At 38.3% G+C, this 22,642-nt stretch overlaps 1 protein-coding gene across 6 annotated transcripts in view; it reads left to right on the top strand.

Annotated features, from left to right (window-relative positions):
- TTC7A (tetratricopeptide repeat domain 7A) overlaps nucleotides 1-22,642 on the top strand; it is a 211,536-nt gene that overhangs the window by 65,201 nt on the left and 123,693 nt on the right. For 4 of the 6 annotated variants that reach the window (XM_072409749.1, XM_072409745.1, XM_072409746.1 and 1 more), the window contains 2 exons: nucleotides 3,681-3,818; nucleotides 7,103-7,186. In XM_072409749.1, coding sequence (XP_072265850.1) covers nucleotides 3,681-3,818; nucleotides 7,103-7,186 — 222 coding nt within the window. The remainder of the gene's footprint in view (nucleotides 1-3,680; nucleotides 3,819-7,102; nucleotides 7,187-22,642) is intronic. The other 2 variants (XM_072409750.1, XM_072409747.1) reach the window with 1 other exon arrangement.

Here is a 22,642-nt window from a genome sequence, read left to right as displayed (position 1 = left end):
CCATGTAATGGTTAGTTGTCTACAAAGCTTTGTTTATATTGTGAAAGCGGACATCTGGATATCCTTTCCACTGTAGACCATAACCCATGTGGTCTATATAAACTTTGTCATTTGCTAGACACCTACATAGACGTCAATGGAGTAACCTCAGTTAGTGCAGTAAGGCAGAAGATATTTAAAAAAAGCTGGGGCACCGCTCTGGTCTGCCATCTGGAAGAGTGAAATATCCGATATGAGTTCTGTAGCTTTCATTACTAAACTTGCAGGGAGGGCCAGGAGGCCTTTGGGAGAAAAATATATAATTTCAGTTCCACATTACATGATAAAAATAACTGTGTCTAACGCGGGAGACTGTTCTAAAATAAGTAGCTGTTGAATCACAAAATTCAAGCAATTAACTCTTACCTACCATCCTTATAGTGGTAGAGAAGCTAATATGCATTCCAATCTATCATGATGTGGCCACTTTCTCAAATGCAACCAGCTCTCTGGATTATAAAGGGCAGCACAGAGGAACGTCATAACAGAATAGAGTCCTATTTCTTGTTCAGTTTTGTCAACCATGCTGAGAAGGATGAGGGGCTGCACCTATTTTTTAATGGATCCACATGTGCCTAGCTGTTAGAGGCAGGGTGACATTTTTTATTATTAATATTAAACAGTATTTATATAGCGCCAACATATTATGCAGCGCTGTACATTAAATAGAAGTAGCAAATCACAGACAGATACAAACACAGGAAGAGGAAGGGACCCTTCCCAAAAAAGTTTACAATCTAAGAGTTGGGGGAAGTGGCACACAATAGAAAGGGGCATGAAAAATGAAGATTGCAATCACTACTTGTCACAGAGATAAAATGTCAGGATAGGTGAGGGATCCAGCAAACCTCAAGTATTAAAATCAACTGCATTTAATTATCACATGACATAAATCCCTCGCCCCTGTACAAATCATGTGTAGTGAAAATAAAACGCTTTTTCTTGGAAAAGCAAAACATGCTGATTAAATATTTTTGTTCATGTTGTGATGTCTTTTGGGGTTGCTACAGTCCCCTAAATCCCAAGGTTAAATGTATTATTGCCAGCCATGCATAAATCGATTTTAGCTTAATTGATGTTAGGTTCAATCAACTTGCTTGATATAAATGTCAGCTGCCAGTCAAAAATCAGTAGATTGTACTACATTATGCTGCATCCTTTGCACCATTGATTCAATATTATTAAACATGTGTAAATGACTGTAATGCAAGTGGATCACTATATTTTACTTACTTACTTTATCTTTTAATAAATGAACATAAGGTTGTAAGCTCTTTTGGGCAGGGTCCTTCCTCCTCCTTCTCCGTCATTGTTTGTATCTGTCTGTCATTTGCAACCCCTATTTGTAGTGCAGCGCGTCATAAAATGTTTACTCTACATAAATAAAGTCTATTAATAATAATAATAATATTATAATATTAATAATTTGTACACATGGCCAAAAATGTAATTAAATAGAAAGTCTCAAAATTCAGATACTTTAATAAGTATATTTAAAGGACAGCAATGCATAATATGTTTGTTCTACATAAATATAGTTTATTAATAATAATAATAATAATAATAATAATATAAAGAAGAAGAAAACGATGTGCATATGGCCAAAAATGTAATCTAATGGAAAGTTTTAAAAATGAGAAACTTGTATGATGGATGGACCCTTTCTGACTTGTTAAGATTATTTTGATTCCACACTCAATATCAATAGTCGGCATTTTGGAAGCCACTGCTGGTACACTGGTTCTTTATGAAGCAGTATTTTAGCATTTGGCAGGGGATAGTATGGAATGGCTCACTACCACCCCCATTCATACCCTATGAGCGACCATACAGTAGGTTAGACGGTATATGTGGCACAGTTCACTACAACCTGACTCTGTGTCTGAACTTACCCTAACTATTTATGTTTGCTTGTTATCCATAGAACAATTACATTGTATGCACCAACGGTAGTTGCAGTTGGCTGGTTTTGTAGGCTCAGTGCAGCAATATGCCACTCCGAAGAGAGCGACTTCTACAAGATGCTTTCAGTATGGCAAAGGAGACCCTGCTTGTACTCTCCGCAACATGCACAGGATGCACCTAACAGAATTATCCCATTGATTTGGTGGTCATATTTGTAAGCACACATTTATTCTTTTGTGAGCAGTAACATACTGCTAATTGTCTCACTTTTCCAATGCAAGCTGTCCCTGTCATGTTTTTAATTGGGAAAGATCACATCAGGGGAAATAGCTGCAAGAAAAATAAAAAAAAGCAAAGTTTTTGCTTTCACATAATCGGATGATTAAAGTCAGCACAGCTTCTCCTCATATCCTAAACTAGGTATAAATTCACCTTGCAAAGTAAACATTCTCTACCCCAATTATTTACACAAACTCAGTTATTTATAACTAATAAATAATTGATTGTATTTACTTTCTGTTGGAAACAGAATATATTTCCTACACATCGGTGACCTTTTAGAATTAATATTAATGATGTGTTCTAGTTGCTATGGGTTACATTATCCTCACTCTTTCTTACGAATAAGCCTGCAGGTCCATAAATGTTCCCAATTATTCTTTGTCAGGGTGATTCACAGCCGATTGCAGACTTTTGTATCATGACATGATTCAATGAGTGTCACATTTCCTGCTATAGAAAGCTCCCAGCAAATTCTAAGGCTGCTAATTCTATACAGAAGCCTTATGCCTTCTTACAACATTCATTATATAATGTCATATCTGATGTAAATCATAAAGGATTTGATGGGTTTCAGACTTAAAGAAAATCTAAACCCCAAAAATGTATTATATTGGAGGTTGTCCATCCTTAGGGTAGGTACAGACCTGCAGTGGGATCAAGTGATCCTGCACGGCTCCCAGCATTTGGCACTTTGCCATTTGCTCGACCACTCCTAAAGAACCAACAGTTGTGCATTTAAAAGTGAGTGACATTGAGGGGTACTAATTCACTCACTGCTGCCCACATTTCATTTTTATTGTATTACTATTGGATTGCTACATTTAAGGTCTGCTCCTAGGCAGCGGTTTACTAACATGACGAAGCGTTAACCACACCGTAAGCTCAATGCCAGTCTGAACATAGCCTAGCAGATGAAATGAAACACTTTTAATTTATATTTAATAATGTTGTAAATTTTGATCTAATGCTTGTTCAAATTCCTCAAATCCAGGTATTAGACTTATATTTTGATCCAACTTTGTAGCTCTCCCTTCATACTTGAGATGGACCACTGTGACCTAATGTGGTGGCTGTTTTGTTAAAAAAGTAGGGGAACCCTAAAATATAAAAGAAAAAGCCCAAGGCCCAGTCCAACCTGTATTGAAAGCACAAAAAATAGTATGACTGAGTACATTTTGTTGAACACAATATTGGGAATTATTTATTTCTTTAAGTTGTAGATTACTATATTTAATATATTATAAAGATGAAGCAAATTTGATTTGATGGGTTTGATTTAATAAAGCTCTCCAAGACAGGAGATGACTGTCATGGGTGTACCTAGGTGATCCAGCAAATGTGGCCCATTGTTTCTGATTTTCAGTACTTTAAAAATTCTTGGATGTTTTTTTGGATGTTGAATAAATTGGAAGCTGAGGATTTTCTTCAAAATATACTTTGTTCAATTATAACAGGCAAACAGAGATGCTGTTATTAGCCGCGCTCCAGACCAGAAGGAAGACCGTGCCGTTAGCCTACAGAATGCTTCTGCGGTATATGACCTGTTGAGCATCACAATGGCTAGAAGAGGGCAGTATGCCATGTTGTCAGAGGTAATGGGCTGTGGTGGAAATATGATCCTATGTAAGACTATTTATCCATACACAAAGATATTGCATGGTGGTGATATACAATAACTATATCTGGAGTGCAAATGATTATCTCAGGTTGAAAGAGACCACATTGATTGGAGAATTCCATTGTATCCAAAAAGTGCTTGTTTGAGGTTAATATTTTTTCTGGATACCTACTTATAAACACCTGCAACATATAGTATGGAAGTATAGAATACGTAATAAAAGGATTAAATCCAATGGTATAAAAAAATAAAATTAGTTGGCCAACTTTTCTTTTGACCTTTGGACAAGTTAGTGAGTCTTCTGGCCAGCCTTGTTATTGGTAGCCCTACTGACCCGTACAAAGATTCAGAGTGGGGTCTGGTCACGTGGGGTCTGGTCAGGCTCAGCTTGATAAATTGTCAGCTGGTTCTTATCTCATCAAGCATTTCATCCTGTGCTTTATATTTATTTCTTAGGTTTGTGACAGTTTTATTTGAAGGTATTTTTAGGTAATACTTTTGAAATTATTATTTGCATGGTACATTGTATTTTATATATATTGTATGTTTTATATATATATTTGTACATACACATTTGTTAATATATTCCATATGGTTATAATAAACAGATAAACTATTTTTTCGTGACTTTAAAGGAGAATGTATGACTTTGCAGGAGGAAAGAATGACTTACCAGATGGAGATTAGAATACTGTGGAGCCTGTTAATGAGTTATGGAAAGAGGAAGACAAGAATGATAAGGGGATTGGGTGATCACATGTCACTGCTGCCATTTGTGCTTCTTTATTGAAAGCACAGCTGTAATTAATATGTAAACATAATGCTGTGGGGAAGAAGGGAATGGAAAGTAGAAACTGTACACTGTTTTTTTTTGTTATTTAGGGTATTAATGCACTTTGTTGGCATTTAAAGAAAACCTGTACTCTGGAAGCTGGGACTGAAATAGGCAATTGCTGGACAGGGTTCGTGCAGTTGGTTGTTTCACTATTACTGGCTTATCATGCTTAGGTATTCTCTGTGTTTGTGTGGGTAGAGGTAGAGGCTTCCCCTCATATCAGATACCCCTCTTCCTTCCAAAGAGCTAGAGAATTGGAGAAAGTGCACACGAAAGAGTAAAGCAGGGAGATTCTTGCACTGCAGGTCCGCAGATGCAACTTCCTCTCCAGCGAGAACAATGAGCAGTAACTTCACCAAATCTCCCAAATGTCTAATATGCTAACATTTACAAGCAGAAGTGCCTTGGACAATCTACACTGCAGCTATACGGTATGAGACTACAAAGCCATTTGCACACTGGAGAATTGCTATTGTTCAGTAGGAGTTTAATGCAAATGATATTTTTTTCTTGGCAAAAATGAATTTTTACTTATCCCTTCTTGAATATCTATGCACTGTTTACATATTATCATGGCAGTGCTAGGTGGTTACATTACTGGAGCATTGGATGTGACCAACACATTTGCTATTTTGAGAACAGAGGTGATGACACAGAAGGAAAGTAATGCAAACCCTGGTGTTACTGCTAAAAAGCTTTCAAAACATCATGGTAAATGACACACAACTATCACAGAGTCTAAACTCCCAGCAATGACATGGTATGAAGGGGGGAAGGGTTAATTGGTACAAGAGAGAGGGTCTAGCGCTTTTTATTAGTTCCCACTTTTTCTGTGCTCTTGCTTTGAAGCTCTATGTTCCCATAGTATTGTGTGTCATTTTGCCCCCTTTTACCTGGAATGTACGTTGGCCCTATTAGTGGTCTAAAGCTACGTACACACTTCCAATTATTATCGTTGGTAAACGAACGACGAACGATCCTGCACGATATCTGCGAACGATCGTATAGCACCGATCCTGTACATACAGATAACGACACGATCGTTCGCAGATATTGTACACACAATAGATGCGATCGTTTGAACGATACAGGAAGTTACGTGCACGGCAGGAACGTTCGTTCATCACGCATGCTCAGACCATGGACGATCAATGAACGATCGTACACACGAACGATGGTCAACGATCGTCGTCCAATCCGATCCGCCGGTCCGGTTGTTCATTTCCAACGACTTTCCTCGTTCGTCTGCGTCGTTGGTTACTTTTTTACGAACGATTTTTGCCCAATCGATCGTTCGTCGTTCATTTTGAACGATAAAAATTGGAAGTGTGTACGCAGCTTTACTCTTTACAGCAAAATATTATCAGAGTGATTCAGAAATCCATTTGGAGGGATGCTTTGATTTTTATCAACCCTGATCCTGCAGCTTTCAAACAGCTTAATTGCTTATGTGCTTGGAATAGAGCTGTGTGGTTGACTGCTCTTCAGCCATACTTCTGCATGAAATCACACTGTAACAGCTGCACCCACCGGCCGAACAAACACCAACATCGTGACCGGTGCTCACTCTTAAGCCGTGCACTCTAGAAAGTGCACGGCTTAAGAGCTAGCAAGGGGGTTCTTCAGTTCAGTCTGTCATCAGTCCACAAGCTGTCTGATATCTTTTTTTTGCAATGCAATGCATCTATTAATGGGGCTGTACTCTAAAGCATAAGTTATGATTAAAGGGATTTTTCAAGCAAACTTGAAACTTTTTTTTTTTTTTTTTAAATAAACTGAATTAGTGAACACAACCTATGTGACGAGTTTCTTTTATTTTCATATTTTCAATGATTTTCTGCAATAGGTACTTCTGAATGATCCACTCCGAATGCTTCTCTTTTCAGCCACCTGGAATAAAGAGAAATAGCCAGAATTTTCACATTTGAAGAGCATGCAATTCCCTCCACCTACTCTTATTGTACAGTGATGGGTGAATAATTAGCCAGTCAACAAGCTCTAACGTGGTCATGTGGGAATAGCTTGGTGCTTATATAGGACTTCTCTCTAATGGGAATAATGGTCATCAATAGCCTGGGTAGACAAGCAGCATCGTTACCCTATGGCAGAAAGTTTGTTATACCTAAAGAACACCTCCCTCTTTCTTATTCTATAGGTGGAAGGTGTTCTGTAGTGTGCAGAGAGAACTCCAACATGTTAAAGTTTTATTGCAGTATTGTCAGCTCATTACAGGAAGTTAAAAGCACATTTTATCAAACAGATACTTTTCCATGTTATATTTAGTAGACCAAATCATAGCAAATAAAAGGTCACTGATAGGGTTCTGTCAGCACAGAAATGCTTTTCCCTGCATTTTTTCTGTACTTGCAGTTCATATTTCTGGACAAGTTCATTTTATGATATCAGTTTTCTCTGTTTTTCAGTGTCTGGAGAGAGCCATGAAGTTTGCATGCGGAGAGTTTCATCTCTGGTATCAGCTGGCATTATCTATGATATCTTGTGGAAAGGTAACTACGTGTGGCCTATGTGTAAGGCCAAGAGAAGTTTATGGATATGTAATGATTTATGTAATTCACAGAAAAAAAAGGTTTCTGAAACCATTATCAATCAGATTTTATTTTTTAATTTCAGGTTAGAAGATGAAAAAACTAAAATCTGATTGTTAGCTACTCATGATCTTTGTTTGAACTGTCTGGGTTGATACCCTTCAGAATTATAAGGGTGACATGGCAAACACAGATGGCCATTCAAGAAAAGTAAATAAAGAGTGTTTGTGTTTCATTTCCCACCTTTTATCCAATGCTGCGTGTTGGAGAAATAATACAACTCAATTTTCACTAAGCACAGGCAGTCATGGACACACCTCCGGGGGCATGTCATCCCAGGCCTCTACAATACTCTGTGGATATTTCAAATATTTATAATTCCTATTTTAAATATTGCCTGTGAATATTTTATATTTAACAGATTGTGAGCGCTTCTCGGAAAGTTCCTTTTTACAGCTTTTGTTCCAACACCCCCTTTCCTTTTCCTAGTATAGATGGGAACATCTTAATTAGTTGGAAGAAGCTGCCAAAATAATGCTTTTCAAACTGAGTATCTTGGATACACATTGTTGCAAATATTTATTTGTTAAAGTAGTCTGTTGCTTTTCCTTCATTGACCAATCAAATCCTGGGCCTGAGACGGGACCTGTAAGTATTAAAGCAGAGGGAAACTTCCTGTTCATTCTCACATGGTTGTGCTATATGGGAGAGTTGTGCAAATTTTAGGACTTAACGGATAGAAATACAAATTCTTGGGCAGGTATACCCACTTCAGGTTTTCATTTTTGTATTCAGTTAATCGCATTGAGCCCATAATAAAATCCTAAACCAGAGCCAAAAATGGGAGGCCGTAGCCAAGAAAGCTCATTTTCCTCATTTTGACGGGCCTTTGTTTTCAGTCAGTTTAACTATATAACACAGTGGCTTGGATGGTGGCTAGCAGTCTCAACTTGCAGTATCAGGGTATCAGGTTTGAATCTCTGCTAGGATACCATCTGCATGGTGTCTGCATGGGTTTCTGCTGGGTACTATTGTTTCCTCCAACATCCAAAAACATACTAATAGGTTAATTAACTTCCCCAAAATTGAACTTAGACTGTGTTAGTGATATATGGTTATGGTAGGGACATTAGATTGACTATTGACTATGGTAACAGTTAACAGTTAGTGATATGACTATGGACCTTGTAAAGCACTGCATAATGGGGCTGACTTTCATCAGTGAAGCTGGGTGATCCAGCAAACCTGGAATCAGCAAAGTCATTTGCTGTTTGTTAGCAAATGTTTTAAATCCTGGACCAGATTCATTCCAGGTTTGGTGGATCACCCAGTTTCACTAAATAAAATTGTATCCTCAGACCCAATATGTTTGGGCTTTATAAATGCAAGATAATATTAGTCTCCCAGGAAAAGGATTTTTATAAGGATTCTATGTAATAGTTGCTTGAGCATTACGTACTAAAACAAAGCAAAATGAGAAGAACTGGGATAAGTTGTTATGAAGGTCCCCATGTACTTAAAAAATTCAGCCACATACTAATCGTAACCACAGATGATATTCAATAAATACCATACAGTCCTAGGTGTCCATTCCATAATTGCCATTTCACAATACAGCACGAAAATAAAAAAGAAACCTCTTGACAATCTTCTTGACCATTAAAAGTAGAAACTTGAAATTCCTCTTTCTGTCTTCTGTGGAAGTTAGGAAAATAAAGCCTTTTTATCTGCGAAGTTACACCACAGCTGATTGTAGCATGTGAAGTTTATGCTTTCTCGTGGGTGAAATCCGAGCGGGAGCTGTAACCGAGCCGTGCCTCAAAATACCAGCTTTGCTATTTGATGTCACTTTGCCAAACGCTGTCCTGCTGCACTCTCATTAAGTGAACATGACACAATGAATCATCTTATGTCATATTGGTCACTGCAGGGTTTAAATAGCTCCCCGCAAATAACTGTTCCGCAGGAATCCTATACAGCCGTCGCCTTGTAAATTATTATATCCCCCCCCTCAGGACTGCTGAGCTGGTCATATCTGATTTGAGAAAAAGACAATGAAGACCGGGGCTCGGGCAGCGGCTGTATACCAGGAAACCGAGCGGGAAACTGTCAGCCAGGCCCTGCCTACATGGGCGGAGTCTGGTCAATAGGACGGTATATTTACTTTATATTCTTTCTAAAATAATTAATGGGTGAATATAACAAATTGATTTTAGGAAAAAAATAAATATATATATAAATATATACTGAGATATATGGTGAATTAACCTCCTTGGCGGTTCATGTCTGCCCGGATTTATATATCTAAAAGCGGTACACTGTCTTTCATGAAAATTTATTTTACATTGCAGGCCTGTAATTCTTAGGCATAACTCACTGAAATATGTCAAATATTTATTCAATTTAATAATAAACTTTAAATAAAAAGCACAAGGGTGCATAAATACATAAAAAATACTGAAACCTGTAATATAACTGTACAGTAGCATATATTATATATATATATATATATATATATATATATATATAAAATACAGTTAATTTGTATATAAAATACAGTTAATTTGTATTGAATCCAATACAAAATAATTTTAAAAAATTCCTGCCACACTCCCGCTCGCACTGACGTCACTGAAAACTGCTGGGGAACGTCAGCGCACTCGCCGGGGGGAAGGATCGGATAAGAGGATGTAGCCATAGAATGGCAGGACACTGGAGCACGCAGATGGGACCAGGTAGGTCTTTATTTTTTTTTAGCCACACTCGGGGTTACTGCTATCAGTTGTTTTTTTTTTTTACCCTGAGCCACATTCGGGGTTACCGCTCAGGAGGTTAAAGCATCAAAATAAAAAAATGCAACCAGACAGGCCCGTTATTGCAGAAGGGACAGGTGATGTCCCTTTCGCAATAAAATAAACTTACCTGCTTGATCATCATTTTTTAAATATATTCACCTATACTTAGCCATTGCTGGCACTGCCATTGTCACCTGGTCTTCCTCCAGATTCTGGATCTCTGGTTAACTTTATTGACCAAGGCAGAATGATGTAACATACTTGGCATATCCACGCATTCTACACTAAACTGCACATGCATAGCTCAGTGTTCTTGAAAATAGTTTGTGAACACACAGATAAGCATGTTTTATTTCACAAGGCACATTGCATGTCCCTTCTGCAATAAAAGTTCTGGTTTTTCATAATTTTTGAATGTGGATCTATAGTTCTGCTTTAAGCAGCTACATATATGTGACCTGGCTTTCTGAAAAAATGATGTATTAGTCTGTTTAGCCCATCTAGACATTAATGCCTCACTGCATAACCAGGTCAGTGACTTAATTTTTCTCTGCTTTCGTTAGGCAACTTATCCCGCCCTGCGGAGTGGACATTAAAAGTATATCTAAAGCAAAGTCATTTTGGGGGGGATGCCGAATACTTTCATTTGCCTATTGTACTTAAAGCTGAACTCCGGCGTTCTCTTCAATACTTGCACAGTTGTATCAGCTCCTCTCTTGTACTAAAATTGCTTTATCTAATTACACTGCACATTGTGGGCTTCTTACGCCAGGCAAAAAATAATGCAGCGTCCATAATAATATATGCGTCACATAATAATAATGCATAGTGTCCACTTCCTTTTCTGGCTGGAGGATGTCCAGCATCATCCAGCCCACTCATCTCCAGCTTGTCCCCAGCACACCTCTTTCATTCATTGCATTTTGATCCTTTTAAACATGGTGGCTCAGCTTCACAAGAGGGTGTTACCTAATTCTTATTTCCTCAGGCTGATATCTGCCAAAGAGATTTTGACATGTGCATAACTTTTACTAAGTGCAATCCCATTGCTTGCATCAAGGCTGAGGGTTGGAAAAGGGATGCAGTGATTTTTTCAGGAAGGTATGTACAACACACTGCTGCTCCTTCCCATCAGCTATGATCTGCCTGCATTACACAAAGAAGGACACAGATCTAGTAATACCATATTTGAAAATAAAACAGAAATTGCTTATTTAATATTTTATTTAACATGCTAATAAAGAAGAAGAAGAAAACAGGAAATATATGCAATAAATGCAAAATATTTGCAGAATAAACTTTTAAACACATTGTCCTAAGTGAACACCTAAAATTGGAATAGGTTAAACTAACACGTGACTAGGTATCCTCAGTGACCCCATTTTGATGTTATATATTTTTATGTTATTAATAATACATAGTATTTATACAGCATGGTCATATTACGTAGCGCTGTACAAAGTCCATAGTCATGTCACTAGCTGTCCCTCAAAGGAGCTTACAATGCAATGCCCCTACCATAGTGATATGTCAAATAATACAGTCTAAGGACAATATTGAGGGGAAGCCAATTAACCTAACTGCATGTTTTTGGAATGTGGTAGGAAACTACGCAAACATGGGGAGAAATGTAATCTCTATGCAGATAGTGTCCTGGCCAAAATTCAAACCTGGGACCTAGCACTGCAAAGGCCAGAGTACTAACCTCCTATGGTGCCGTGGTGCCTCCTATGTTAAGTACATGTAAGTTTTCTGCACTAATGGCCTGTCAATACATATATTGCAATGTATGCTAACAGTGCCTTGACAAGATCGGTCATGCACTACAAGGATCCAATCTCAAATTTACATTGTCCCAACCATTGATGACAGCACCTGTCTACCCTAATAGGGTTACCACCTTTTAATCTAGGAGCTAAAGTAGCAATTTGAAATATCTGCCTCCCTATGTGATACTAAGACCATCTGACCAGAGATGTCATAGTCATTACGAGTGGCATTTGAAACCAGGAGAATTGGTGTCAAACCACATTGTATGCAATGGCAAATAGATTTCAAGAAGCTACAGAAGCAGTAATTTAATATTTTTCCTGCCAAAATCAGATGGAGAATTATTTCCATTTGAATGAGTGCTTACTCTGAAAACCAGTAAACAGCTTAAATTGTTATTGACAGATTACCTCCTGCTAATATGACATAACCCCATTCGCTTCCTGAGCTTAGAACCCAGGCCGGAGGGTTAGTTGTGAAATGGTGTTGAATAACTAATCGGCGCTAGAAATAGTCAAAGCCTTTTAAGGATAAGAGGGGAATCCTTCTCTTCTGCAATCCCCTCTGTGCAGTGTTTCATATGCAGTCCCAAAGGATTCCTGTCGTAGTCTCTGCAATGCGTCACGCTTCTGCTGCTGGAAACTGAGCAGTTTACAGTGTGTTGAATCTGTGCCGACCAAAGCATTAAGGACAGGGCTCATTTACAGCAAGTCATCGGTCATAATAAAATGCACCGGGTGTGGAGACAGGGGAATGTTAGCCTTGCCCTTTGTGTCTAGATCTGCATTCTAAAACTGAATTCACATGACATTGCCTTGCTGGAGACAACTGGCTCTTTCCTGCTGCTGCCATCGTCTCATCACACTGAAATAGGATCTAAGAATTAGAAAGAAATCTTGGTTAGCACTGCAGGGATATGTCATATATGCAGCAGCTCCTGTACAAGACAGATTAGCAGCAGATGTAGCGACAAGTTTTAGTATTGCTACTAAGAGCACACCAAGTGTTTGCCATTTTTGTTTTCAGTTGTCACATTATAGCGAACCTTACCATTCCTCATGCATGTAAACATACCTTTGTTGTTGGCTCCATCAGCTGTTGCAAATTCACTCATTCTTTCCCTGAAGCTTGCTGGCTGCACAGGCTAAACAATACTGATACTGATATGCAAGACTTTTTGTAAAAATAAAAGCCCTTATCCTAATCTCATAAAGCTACGTACACACGTCAGATTTTTATCGCCCGATAATCGGCATCGGCCAATTATCGGGGGAAAATGTGCCGTGTGTACAGTCGGTGTCGTCCATCGTCCGGACGACCGACCTGCCGGATCCACGGACGATGGACGACAGCCGATCGTAATGAAAGTGAAGGGGAGAGCGCGCAGCAGGGTGCCGCTCCGTCGCTCTCCCCCTCCCCTCTCCATAGAGCATGAACGGTGCTGTATGTACAGCACCTTTCATGCATCGTGCACTCCCATCGTGAAAGATCCTTTCCAACGACAAAAATTGGCAGTGTGTACGCAGCTTTACACTCCTCCTGCCCTCAGACCTATGGTCTAGAGCCATTGTAAAAGATATCAGGTAATATTGATACAAGATTAAAGCAAGATAGCTATGCCCCAATAGTGGAACAAATTAGTTTCAGGGGACAGAGATTTTGTTACCTGGATATGTTTTTTGCTTTTATCACATTGATACCGTATTATTAAACATTGGCAATGAAAAGCTGTAGTGAGAGAAATATGAAGACAACCATTTTTGATCTTCTGATAATGCTAGTTGCCTAGATGTTTGTTTCTTTCAGATTCACTCATTTGTAAGCATATAGAGTTTAAATTCAGAGTGAAGTCTGAACTCTATGCTTGTTACTGGTCCATAGCTCATACGGCATTGAAGTCACTAGATAAGTGGATTGGATAAGAATAAAAGCTAGGCAACTGCAGACAGCTAGTATATTCTCTCTACAGGTTTCCATTAACCAGTGGGAAACAGTGGGCATGTCTAAAAGCTTAAAGGCTTGTGTAGAACATCCCTCTCTTATTTGTCATTAATTCCTTCCTGTCAAAATGACAGCAGGAAGTTGGTATATTTAAGTACAGCAACAGTGGAACCATCTGACTCTATAAACACGCTTTAGGCCGCCAAGGATACAAAGAAAGCTTGTTACTTTTCTATTTACTCTTTTCCCTTCATCTGCAGATCAGAGGGATGGGAAACAATTGGCAAATATCAGTTGAAGCAAACTGACAAGATGCCTTCTGAATCACTGGCCCAGAATGAGTATGCAGTCAGGTGTTCAGCTGATTGCCCCACATTTATCTGCATGCTTGTTTCAGGTGTGTGACTGCAAATACTGAAACCCAAAGACCAGCTTTCAATTTGTATTCTATAAAATGATTTCAACAATGGGAGCTTATATAATCTCTGAGTGATATGTGTGCTTTATATATGCAAATGAAAATCCTTGACAGACACATGATTCAGGATATCCGTTACACGCCATCACCACTGGCATCCTTTATAATCTTTTTCCTGACTTGGAAAAAAGCATGGGTAACCTACATGTGGAGCAAAAGTTTTTCTATCCACTTTTCAACTTTAAAGAGTTTTTAACTTTGGTTAAATAGGCTTACAAATCTATAGTCTTTAAAAAGTCATATAGCATGCTGGAAAAACCATTCCTGCCATGTCAATTAGACCTATATTAGCTACTGTAGCTAACCCATGGAAGGTCGGAAATGATGCAAATCCCTTGTATCACCTGTAGTGTTTTGCCTGATATAAGCCCTTAAAGTTACAATATTGCTTTTGGACTTTTTAAGGTTAATTTGGGAGCTGGATAACTTTGCTGCTTTATGAAATTCTGAGGTCAAGGGAAGAATCGTCAAGACTTCTGCAGATTTGGTACTGTACCGCTCACTGCTGCCTCATTGATTACCTATGGGGCAGCCAAGGGGAGAAGCTACATGTAGCGTCTACATTGAGGCAACATTCACTGGCATGAAGAAGCGGTAACAGCACTGCAACCTCATGGTCAGTGGGAACATAGATAGAGATAGATAGATGGATAGATAGATAGAATTATCCTATGGCATCTACCTTACTTCTTTTTATACAATACATTTCTATGTACAACATACATTATCTTTGTTTACAGAAGAGATCTCATCCCTGACTCTACAATGCATGTGAATGTATAGTAAAAAAAAAATACAGGCTGAAGTGCTACTTGAAAGTTGTACATAATGTACAGGACAATACTTAAACTTTGTAGGTGAGATCATTTTTGCAAGAACATAAGATAACATTAATATTTGTTGTCTGCGCTTTATTCTTGGGCAGTAGTTCAAATACGCACATTGTTTTTCTTATCATTCCAAATACTTATGTACACTGTACAGACTTTGCACAACTTGGATGATATTGAATGTTATTGAACTTTATAAGCATTTAGTTGCCATAAGCAGTGTAAATTTACTGTCCTGTCTGTATTCCCTATGTGTGGCATAAATTTATGTCCTGTGTTCTGCATGCTTTGTATGTTGTGTTTGTCAATGGTTTTATATGTATGGGCCCTCCCCTAGCTCCCTCCATTTCAGGGACTGCAGTTGTTCTAGAAAGTTTTTCTTCTAGCATGTTCTTTGCACTGAAATATAGTCTTTTATTCATTTTTATTATTATAGTTTTTAATCGTAAAGTTTAGCATTACTGAGAACCGGAACTGCAGGTGTTGTGCCCCAAGGAAATTAGAAAATGAAGAACTAGTCACCGGTATCTGCAGTTTCCCCGATACCATCTTCCCAAACCTTGTTCTGCACTGTGTCTCTTTGTGGAGATTTTGGTAGAGGGAGTTTGCTTCCTTATGCTAAATCTACTCCCATCCCCTATGACTGGTGGTGTAATAATCAAGAAGCAGCATGAGATGTAGAGAAACCACAGATCTACAGAATAAATGAAGCAGAGGCAGGGAGATTCCTGCATTGCAGGTTATCAGGTGCAGCTTCTCCTCCAGCAAGGAAAACAGTGAGCAGCAGAATAGCAGTCAGAGGCACCGCCTTGTAAACGGACGCTGTAAGCACAGCAAATACACTGCTGTTTTCCAGTACCAATTGGTGACAAAGTGTAGATTTTTTAGCTATTGCTTGGGCCCAGTGAAGATTTTTAGATGTTCCTTATGAGGTAGCATATATATGTACTTTCTGAGTTCAAGTTATTTAAAATACTATGGGGCAAATATAGGTGTTCACTAGAAAAATGTATACGTAAATCTATTTTTCTATTCACCCCATTTGTAAGTGTCAGTAATCGGAAAGGATCGATACTTTTTTTATATTTATACTTATTTTTTATATATGTATATTCATCCTTTTCATAATTAAAATAATTTTCCACTTGTATTGTTTGCCATATTTCTGCTTGATTGCCTCTCTATTATCACTAATTAGCATTCACTATTTTCATATTAATGAACACTATAGGCTATATTGAAGATCAGGACGTTTAAAGCAAATACCCTGATCAAAGCATTTGATGTTGCAACCATAAGTGGACGCTAGGCACTTCCTCATGGAAGTCTTTGGCCACAATAGACCTACCATGTCCACCTACGTTGTGTCCATTCACTTTATTTAGAGCTAGTGTCTGATTCCTGCCACTTTGTTAAAAAAGGCGATTAGTACTCCATCCAAGTGAATGAAACATCTGAATACCACTTTAAACGTATAACAGTATTTCGATTCTTTGCTTTTAGAAGCTTGTTTGCCAGGAAACCGTATCGTTTCCCACTTTTGTAAACAAGGCATTGTCAAAATTCGAACTGATTTCTAAAAGTGTAAACAAAAAAACCAGTGCACAAATTCTCTCCTTTTTTATTAAAATAGACTCCTATATTTAAAGCTTTCTTGAAAGCTACTCTTACATAAACAATTTTATGAAAATAATGGAATTTATTTTGATGATTCCACCAGTGTTTGGGCCATCTGTCAGATCATGATGTCCATCACTCTACACATTGTTAGTTTAATTGTGACCATCTTGTGTTTTTTTTAAAAAAACTTTTCTACGTCTAATTCCATCGATCCAGTTTGGAACAGCCTGTTGTGGAAGAGCTGCAGAGGAAGTTGATGACATTGGGTTTCCTTGTGCTTGCTTAGCTTAGACGAGTTGCTAGGAAACCAGCGCCGGAGAAGTATGTTTGTCTTTGCCTGGTCGCCAGGAGCCTTGGGATAGAAGATTCCTCTTATGGCTCCTTATATAGAATCATCGGGGAATGAAATATAAAAATATTAACTGTTTCCTTTGGAGAATGATGTGATTGGAAAGGTCAGCAGTCTCAAGTGCCATCAGAGCCGAGCCTTTAGAAGAATAATTACTTTTTGAGGCATGTGTGGAATTTCAGAGGGATCTTGGTTAGGAAATAGATTCAAACTTTGTAAATCTTAAAGCTAGATGTATATGCTTTAAATTTACACAAAGGTCCCTAAAGGAGCAGTAATCCAAAAATACGATGCATACCATCCAGAAAAATGTGAAAGTCCATATATATTCATTTCTGATTGGTTTGTGTCGCTTAAAACGGAACTTTCAATAAAATAAAAAAATAACACTTATGTGTATATAGAATAGAGAAGAAAGAAACAAAGAGGGTTTTTTTGGCAATAGTGCTTATATTCAATAAACAACTCAAATATAAACAAAAACATACGCGTAAATGTTCTGCAAAAAAGGCAGAATGGTTATGATCAGTCCAGCAATCCTTTAGTTAGGTGAGTATTCAATTATCACATAATCTCTAGACATTGAGCACCTATTGTACAGGAATTTGTCCATCCAAACATCCAAATATAGCGGAACATCTGTACACCGACGCAAAAGAGCGATAGGACAGTCATTGAGTGCCTGCAGTTTTACTACCAGACTCGTTTCCATAATGAGGGTGAAACGCGTCGGCTCTAGAACAGCTCCCATTCATCTGGTTTTCATGCCCTTCTCCCCCGCTTCCAATTAAAGTTCACATGGTATTCTGGATTTCCCATATTTCCTACAATCACTGCAGTTGTAATTTAGGTCAAAGCCATCTTTAGTTTGATGCATATACTATATTTAAATATAAGTGGTAGAACAGAATTGAAGAAGTACTGTAAATCATTAACATTCCTCTTACAAGTAAGATCCATCTATGATTAAAAATCTATCCATCTGTAAATAGTACCTACACTCACAGTTTTATTCTCCCACACTAAAAGATGAATAGAGAATCTCATTTTTATAGGCAACTATTACTATTTATTTGTAGTTGTCAGCCACCGGCCGTGCCATCCTTGCTGCCCTGTGCATTTTATATTTTGCATCCTGCAGGTCTTCATGGCATTGGTCAGCATCTTTGCTTTGTTTTACTTTATTTTATATAGTATAATATTAGAGAAAAGTTTCATGGAGACTACAAGAGCTAAAGAAATAAACTATTTATAGATGCAATCTAACTGAAAGATGTGCTGTAGCGTGGACATTGAAGATCTCTAGCTGTATGTATTCATTATTTCCTCGTTTGAGCTAAAGCAGCCTTAAAACGTCGGACAATTCTTGTATAGATTTAGCAAAGTGGTAAAAAGTGCCAGTAATGAATACGTGCAAGCCCAGAGCAAATTAGATAATGCCTTAGTGTTATCTGGGAAACAGGTCTAATATATTTTATCTAGAACAATATTTAAATTGTATATATTTACAGCAGTATAGTTATTTAACCTTCAAGTGCATCAGGGAGAAGGTTTTCTGTTCTTTTTGTTCACAGTATATTAAAGGTTGTTCTTAGGGCTTGTTGACGTGTTTCCAGACTAAACTGTTTTTATTTCACTGTAATAAAATGCATTTTAAAGAGCAAATCCAATATTCCCTTCATTCTTGCACAGTTGTAGGCATCTCTTCTGTACTGAAATTGTTTAGTCTTTTAATGCACACAGTCAGCATCACATAACGCTCAATTTATAAAACAGGGAATCAGACATGGCCTCAAACATTCCCTCATTGGAATCATCCAGACCTATGTGTTTCAAGGCAAGTATTTGATTCCCGCAAGGGAATGTTTGAGAGAACATTTTTTTTTTAAATAGAGCTCACAGTGTGCATTAAAAGCTACAAAAAGTCAGCCATTTCTTGGCTGATGGACATCATGATGTATAGTCCTTATTGTTTATCCACCCTTTTTTATTTAATTGCAGTTTTTTGTATATTCATTTAGGTTTTATTATCACATATGGGTGTTTTACAATCAGACTACTGTGATGTTTCCAGAAAGCTGTAAAGCACCGTTCAGGCCAATCCCACCCCTACAATCTTCCAATAATGACCCAGATTTATTAAAGCTCTCCAAGGCTGGAGAGGATTTACTTTCATCAGTGAAGCTGGGTCAACGAGTAACCTGGAATGAATTTCTTAAAAGTCATTTGCTATTTTTTAGCAAATGTTTTTAATCCTGGACCAGATCCATTCCAGTTTTACTGGATCATCCAGCTTCACTGATGAAAGTGTATTCTCTCCAGCTTTGGAGAGCTTTAATAAATCAGGCACATTCACTCAAACGCACATAGCAGGTTTGTGTTAATTGAATGCATTTTGTAATAAACAAAAACTTGATTCAAGATATTGGCTTTTATTTCCGACATTATTTTGAAAATTCTAGTTGATTTGCTTTTGCGCTGATCCAATGGCTTTAAAGCCAACTTAACTCAAAGTAATTTGCTACCTTTTAAAATAACTAAGCGGAGCTGTCGTGTGTCGGTTATCTGAGATCTGAGTTCCGGGTAACTGGGGCTCCGAGGTAATCAAGAAAGCGGAGCAATCAGCAGCGCTCCACTCCGTGATTGGCTGATGAAAGGGAAACCCTGATGACACTTGAGCCGTCATCAGGGTTATCCTTCTCAGACATTCAGCACTACAGGTGAATGGGGACATGTCTCCCCATTCAAGTCTAGTGATGAATGGCTGAGAAAAGGAAACCTCAATTACCTGGAAACTACACTTATCCGGAATCTGCCATTCCTCATGGGTGCCGGATAACTGAGGTTCTACTTTTTCTAAATTGGTTATCATAGTCAGTAGTTATTTAAAGGGGAACCCTTTAAATAACTTTCAGGTCTTAGGGAACCCTATCAATAATTACTATAACCACAGCTCACAGTACATGTGGGGGTCAGTAGGAAGAATAACTTTTATATTTCTGGCCATTGAGAAGAATGTCTTCTTTACAGATAGCCAAAAAAAATCTTTGGTGTCTATTAAACTGACCTGAGAGGCACAAAATTCTCATTGCTCAAGAAACCCCTAGCAACCTCCGGAGGAACCTGGTTGTGAAACACTGGTCTAATCCCTTGGTATTTTGTTAGGAAAAATTCTTCTCACTTCCTCTGCAATCTAACATCCATCAAAAAACAAGCAGTAATTCTCCATAACAGGAACATAATCAGCCATAATTTACAAATCTTCCCTACTCTATCCAAAAGTAACAGTAAAAAGAAAACAAAAAACTTACATATAGCGAAAGCATTTGCCAGATGATTGAGTTTGAAGGAGCCTAAGTTCAATTTAAAAAAAAAAAAGAATAGACTAATGCTATCATCAGGTTCCCTGGGAAGGGTTAAATATTACAAAACAACATATTTTCCCCACAGCTTGTTCATAACCCAGCGCAGTCACCAAAATGAGTCATATTCCACATGGATCATGTGAAACAATTACTGCTAGAATTGAGGCATCCTCTATGTGGCCTCCATAACTGTGCAGTGTTTTTAACTTATCACAGAATTGCAGTCCAGCTGGAGTATTACATCTTCCCACATGATTTGCTGATTATTGTGCGGAGTTGTAGGGTAGGATCATTCGGGATTTTGGATGCTGAATTAGAGAATGTGCTCTGAGTTTATACTTGCACCACTTACGTAGCCAGCCAACAGGTTTCTAAAAGTTGGAATGGGATTATCATGTAAGTATGAAAAACAAACAGGAGAGGAGAAGTATAGATAAAATGCAATAATAGAGCAGACTGGGTAGCAACAGCAAACATTTGTTGGTAGGGTCACGTATTACAAGCTACATTTTTCTTAAGTATAAAATGTTATTTTTAAAACAAACATGCGTTGCCTATTCAGGGCAAATAACAGTTTTCCTTATATGTCTGTGGCATATGCTTAACTTTGCTCTTAGCCACTTAACCTTGGGAGCCAAAGAAAACTGCTGCTGCGTCTTCATATAAAAGAGCATGTGATTCCCATTAGTGCTACACCAATCAGCCATATCTCACAGGGAGTCAATAATTTTGTGTAAGCTTCAGTATCTTGTGTATAAGGCTTCGTACATGCTCAGGGCCGATATCGGATGAGGATCTGGGGTATGTACAGCGCCCTTCGTCCATCGTCCAAACGATCCTGGGGGATCCACGGACGATGGCGATGAATGATCGTAATGGAAGAGAAGGGGGAGAGCGGCGGGGTGCCACTCCATCGTTCTCCCCTCTCCATGGAGCAGAACGGTGCTGTATGTACAGAGCTCGTTCCTGCATCGTGCAGTCGTTAGTCGGAAAGGATCATGAAAGATCCTTTCCAACGATAACTATTGCACGTGTGTATGAAGCCCTAGACAGGACTTTTGTTTCACCCCTGGAGGTTGAATGGAGTGGCATGGGAGAAAAGGAGATGTATAGGTACATAGTTTGCAATAAAGACCCTACATAGGCAAAGCACAGGTTAACTATAAATTAACCTGAATGATGGCTGTTATAGTTGACCACCTAATAAAAATTCTAGTTGAGTAGCTGTTATCCTGTCGCAAACACTTTTGGAGTCACCAACTCAGAACCAACTTCATTTGGAGAAAACTCTTTTCAGAATATGTGTTCAGAGTTAATAGTGTAAAGAAACGAGTTAGCCTGATGTTTATATAAATAGCATTTGCAAAAGGAAAGTTATCAATGGAAGCTCCATGTTGACATGACAGGTTTCTAATAAAGTATAATGCCAGTGTTTGTGTACAAAAACACTTTGGAACAACAACTAGCATTAGCAAGTGATTTTTCTGGGGTGATGCACTTATGTTGAAGGTAATGCAGATGAATAGCAGCATTAAAAATGCTTTTTACTGCATAGAAATCTGTCTGATAATAATATTCAGCCAGTCAGAGAGAACATTTAGGCTATTGAAAAGGCTAAATGCTTTGCCTTACTTGCTGATGCTGATATAGGAAAAAATTGCAGGTTCTCTTGTAAAAACAGCCTCAAACTTGTATATATTTACCTTACCCATGCTTTCTCAGTGCTTCATAAGACCCCTTGTCCTTCTGAGTATGAAGCAGCAAGTGACCTCCCTGGAGCTTCAGTGGTTAGTCCCTATGCCTGAACTCATATGAGGCATTGACCATGGCCGTATGCAAGCTCTGACATGGAGCTTACACAAGGTTTGGACTCCTCGTTCCTATAAATGAAGCAGAGGTCAAAGCGGGTAGGCACTCCAAAAGCTTATTATCAGTGAATGGGGAGTTGTTCTAATAGGAGAATGTGTTATTTCTACCCTATAAAGACCAGAATTTGTGCAATATATACAGATGAAATGGCCCACCTGCATTGTTTTATATATTCATCCCACCATCATTCTTTTTTACCAGGCTGTCTACTGTGCAGATCCCTCTGATGACTTTAAACCTTGCTTTTTGTAGCTACCTGTTTCCAAAACTGTGATCATGTGACTCTGGTAGCACAAAGTAAGGGGCAGCATTAAGCCCAATGTAATTATACACTTTCCTGGTCATTCTAAAAGAAATTATTTACCCCCCCCCCTACAAATATTTACACCCTTCTTTAGTT

Source organism: Pyxicephalus adspersus, chromosome 4 (assembly GCF_032062135.1).
Source record: "Pyxicephalus adspersus chromosome 4, UCB_Pads_2.0, whole genome shotgun sequence".
In the NCBI taxonomy this organism is placed as follows: domain Eukaryota; kingdom Metazoa; phylum Chordata; class Amphibia; order Anura; family Pyxicephalidae; genus Pyxicephalus; species Pyxicephalus adspersus.
Note: the sequence above shows the minus strand (reverse complement) of the source record. Positions and strands in the feature narration are given on the sequence as shown.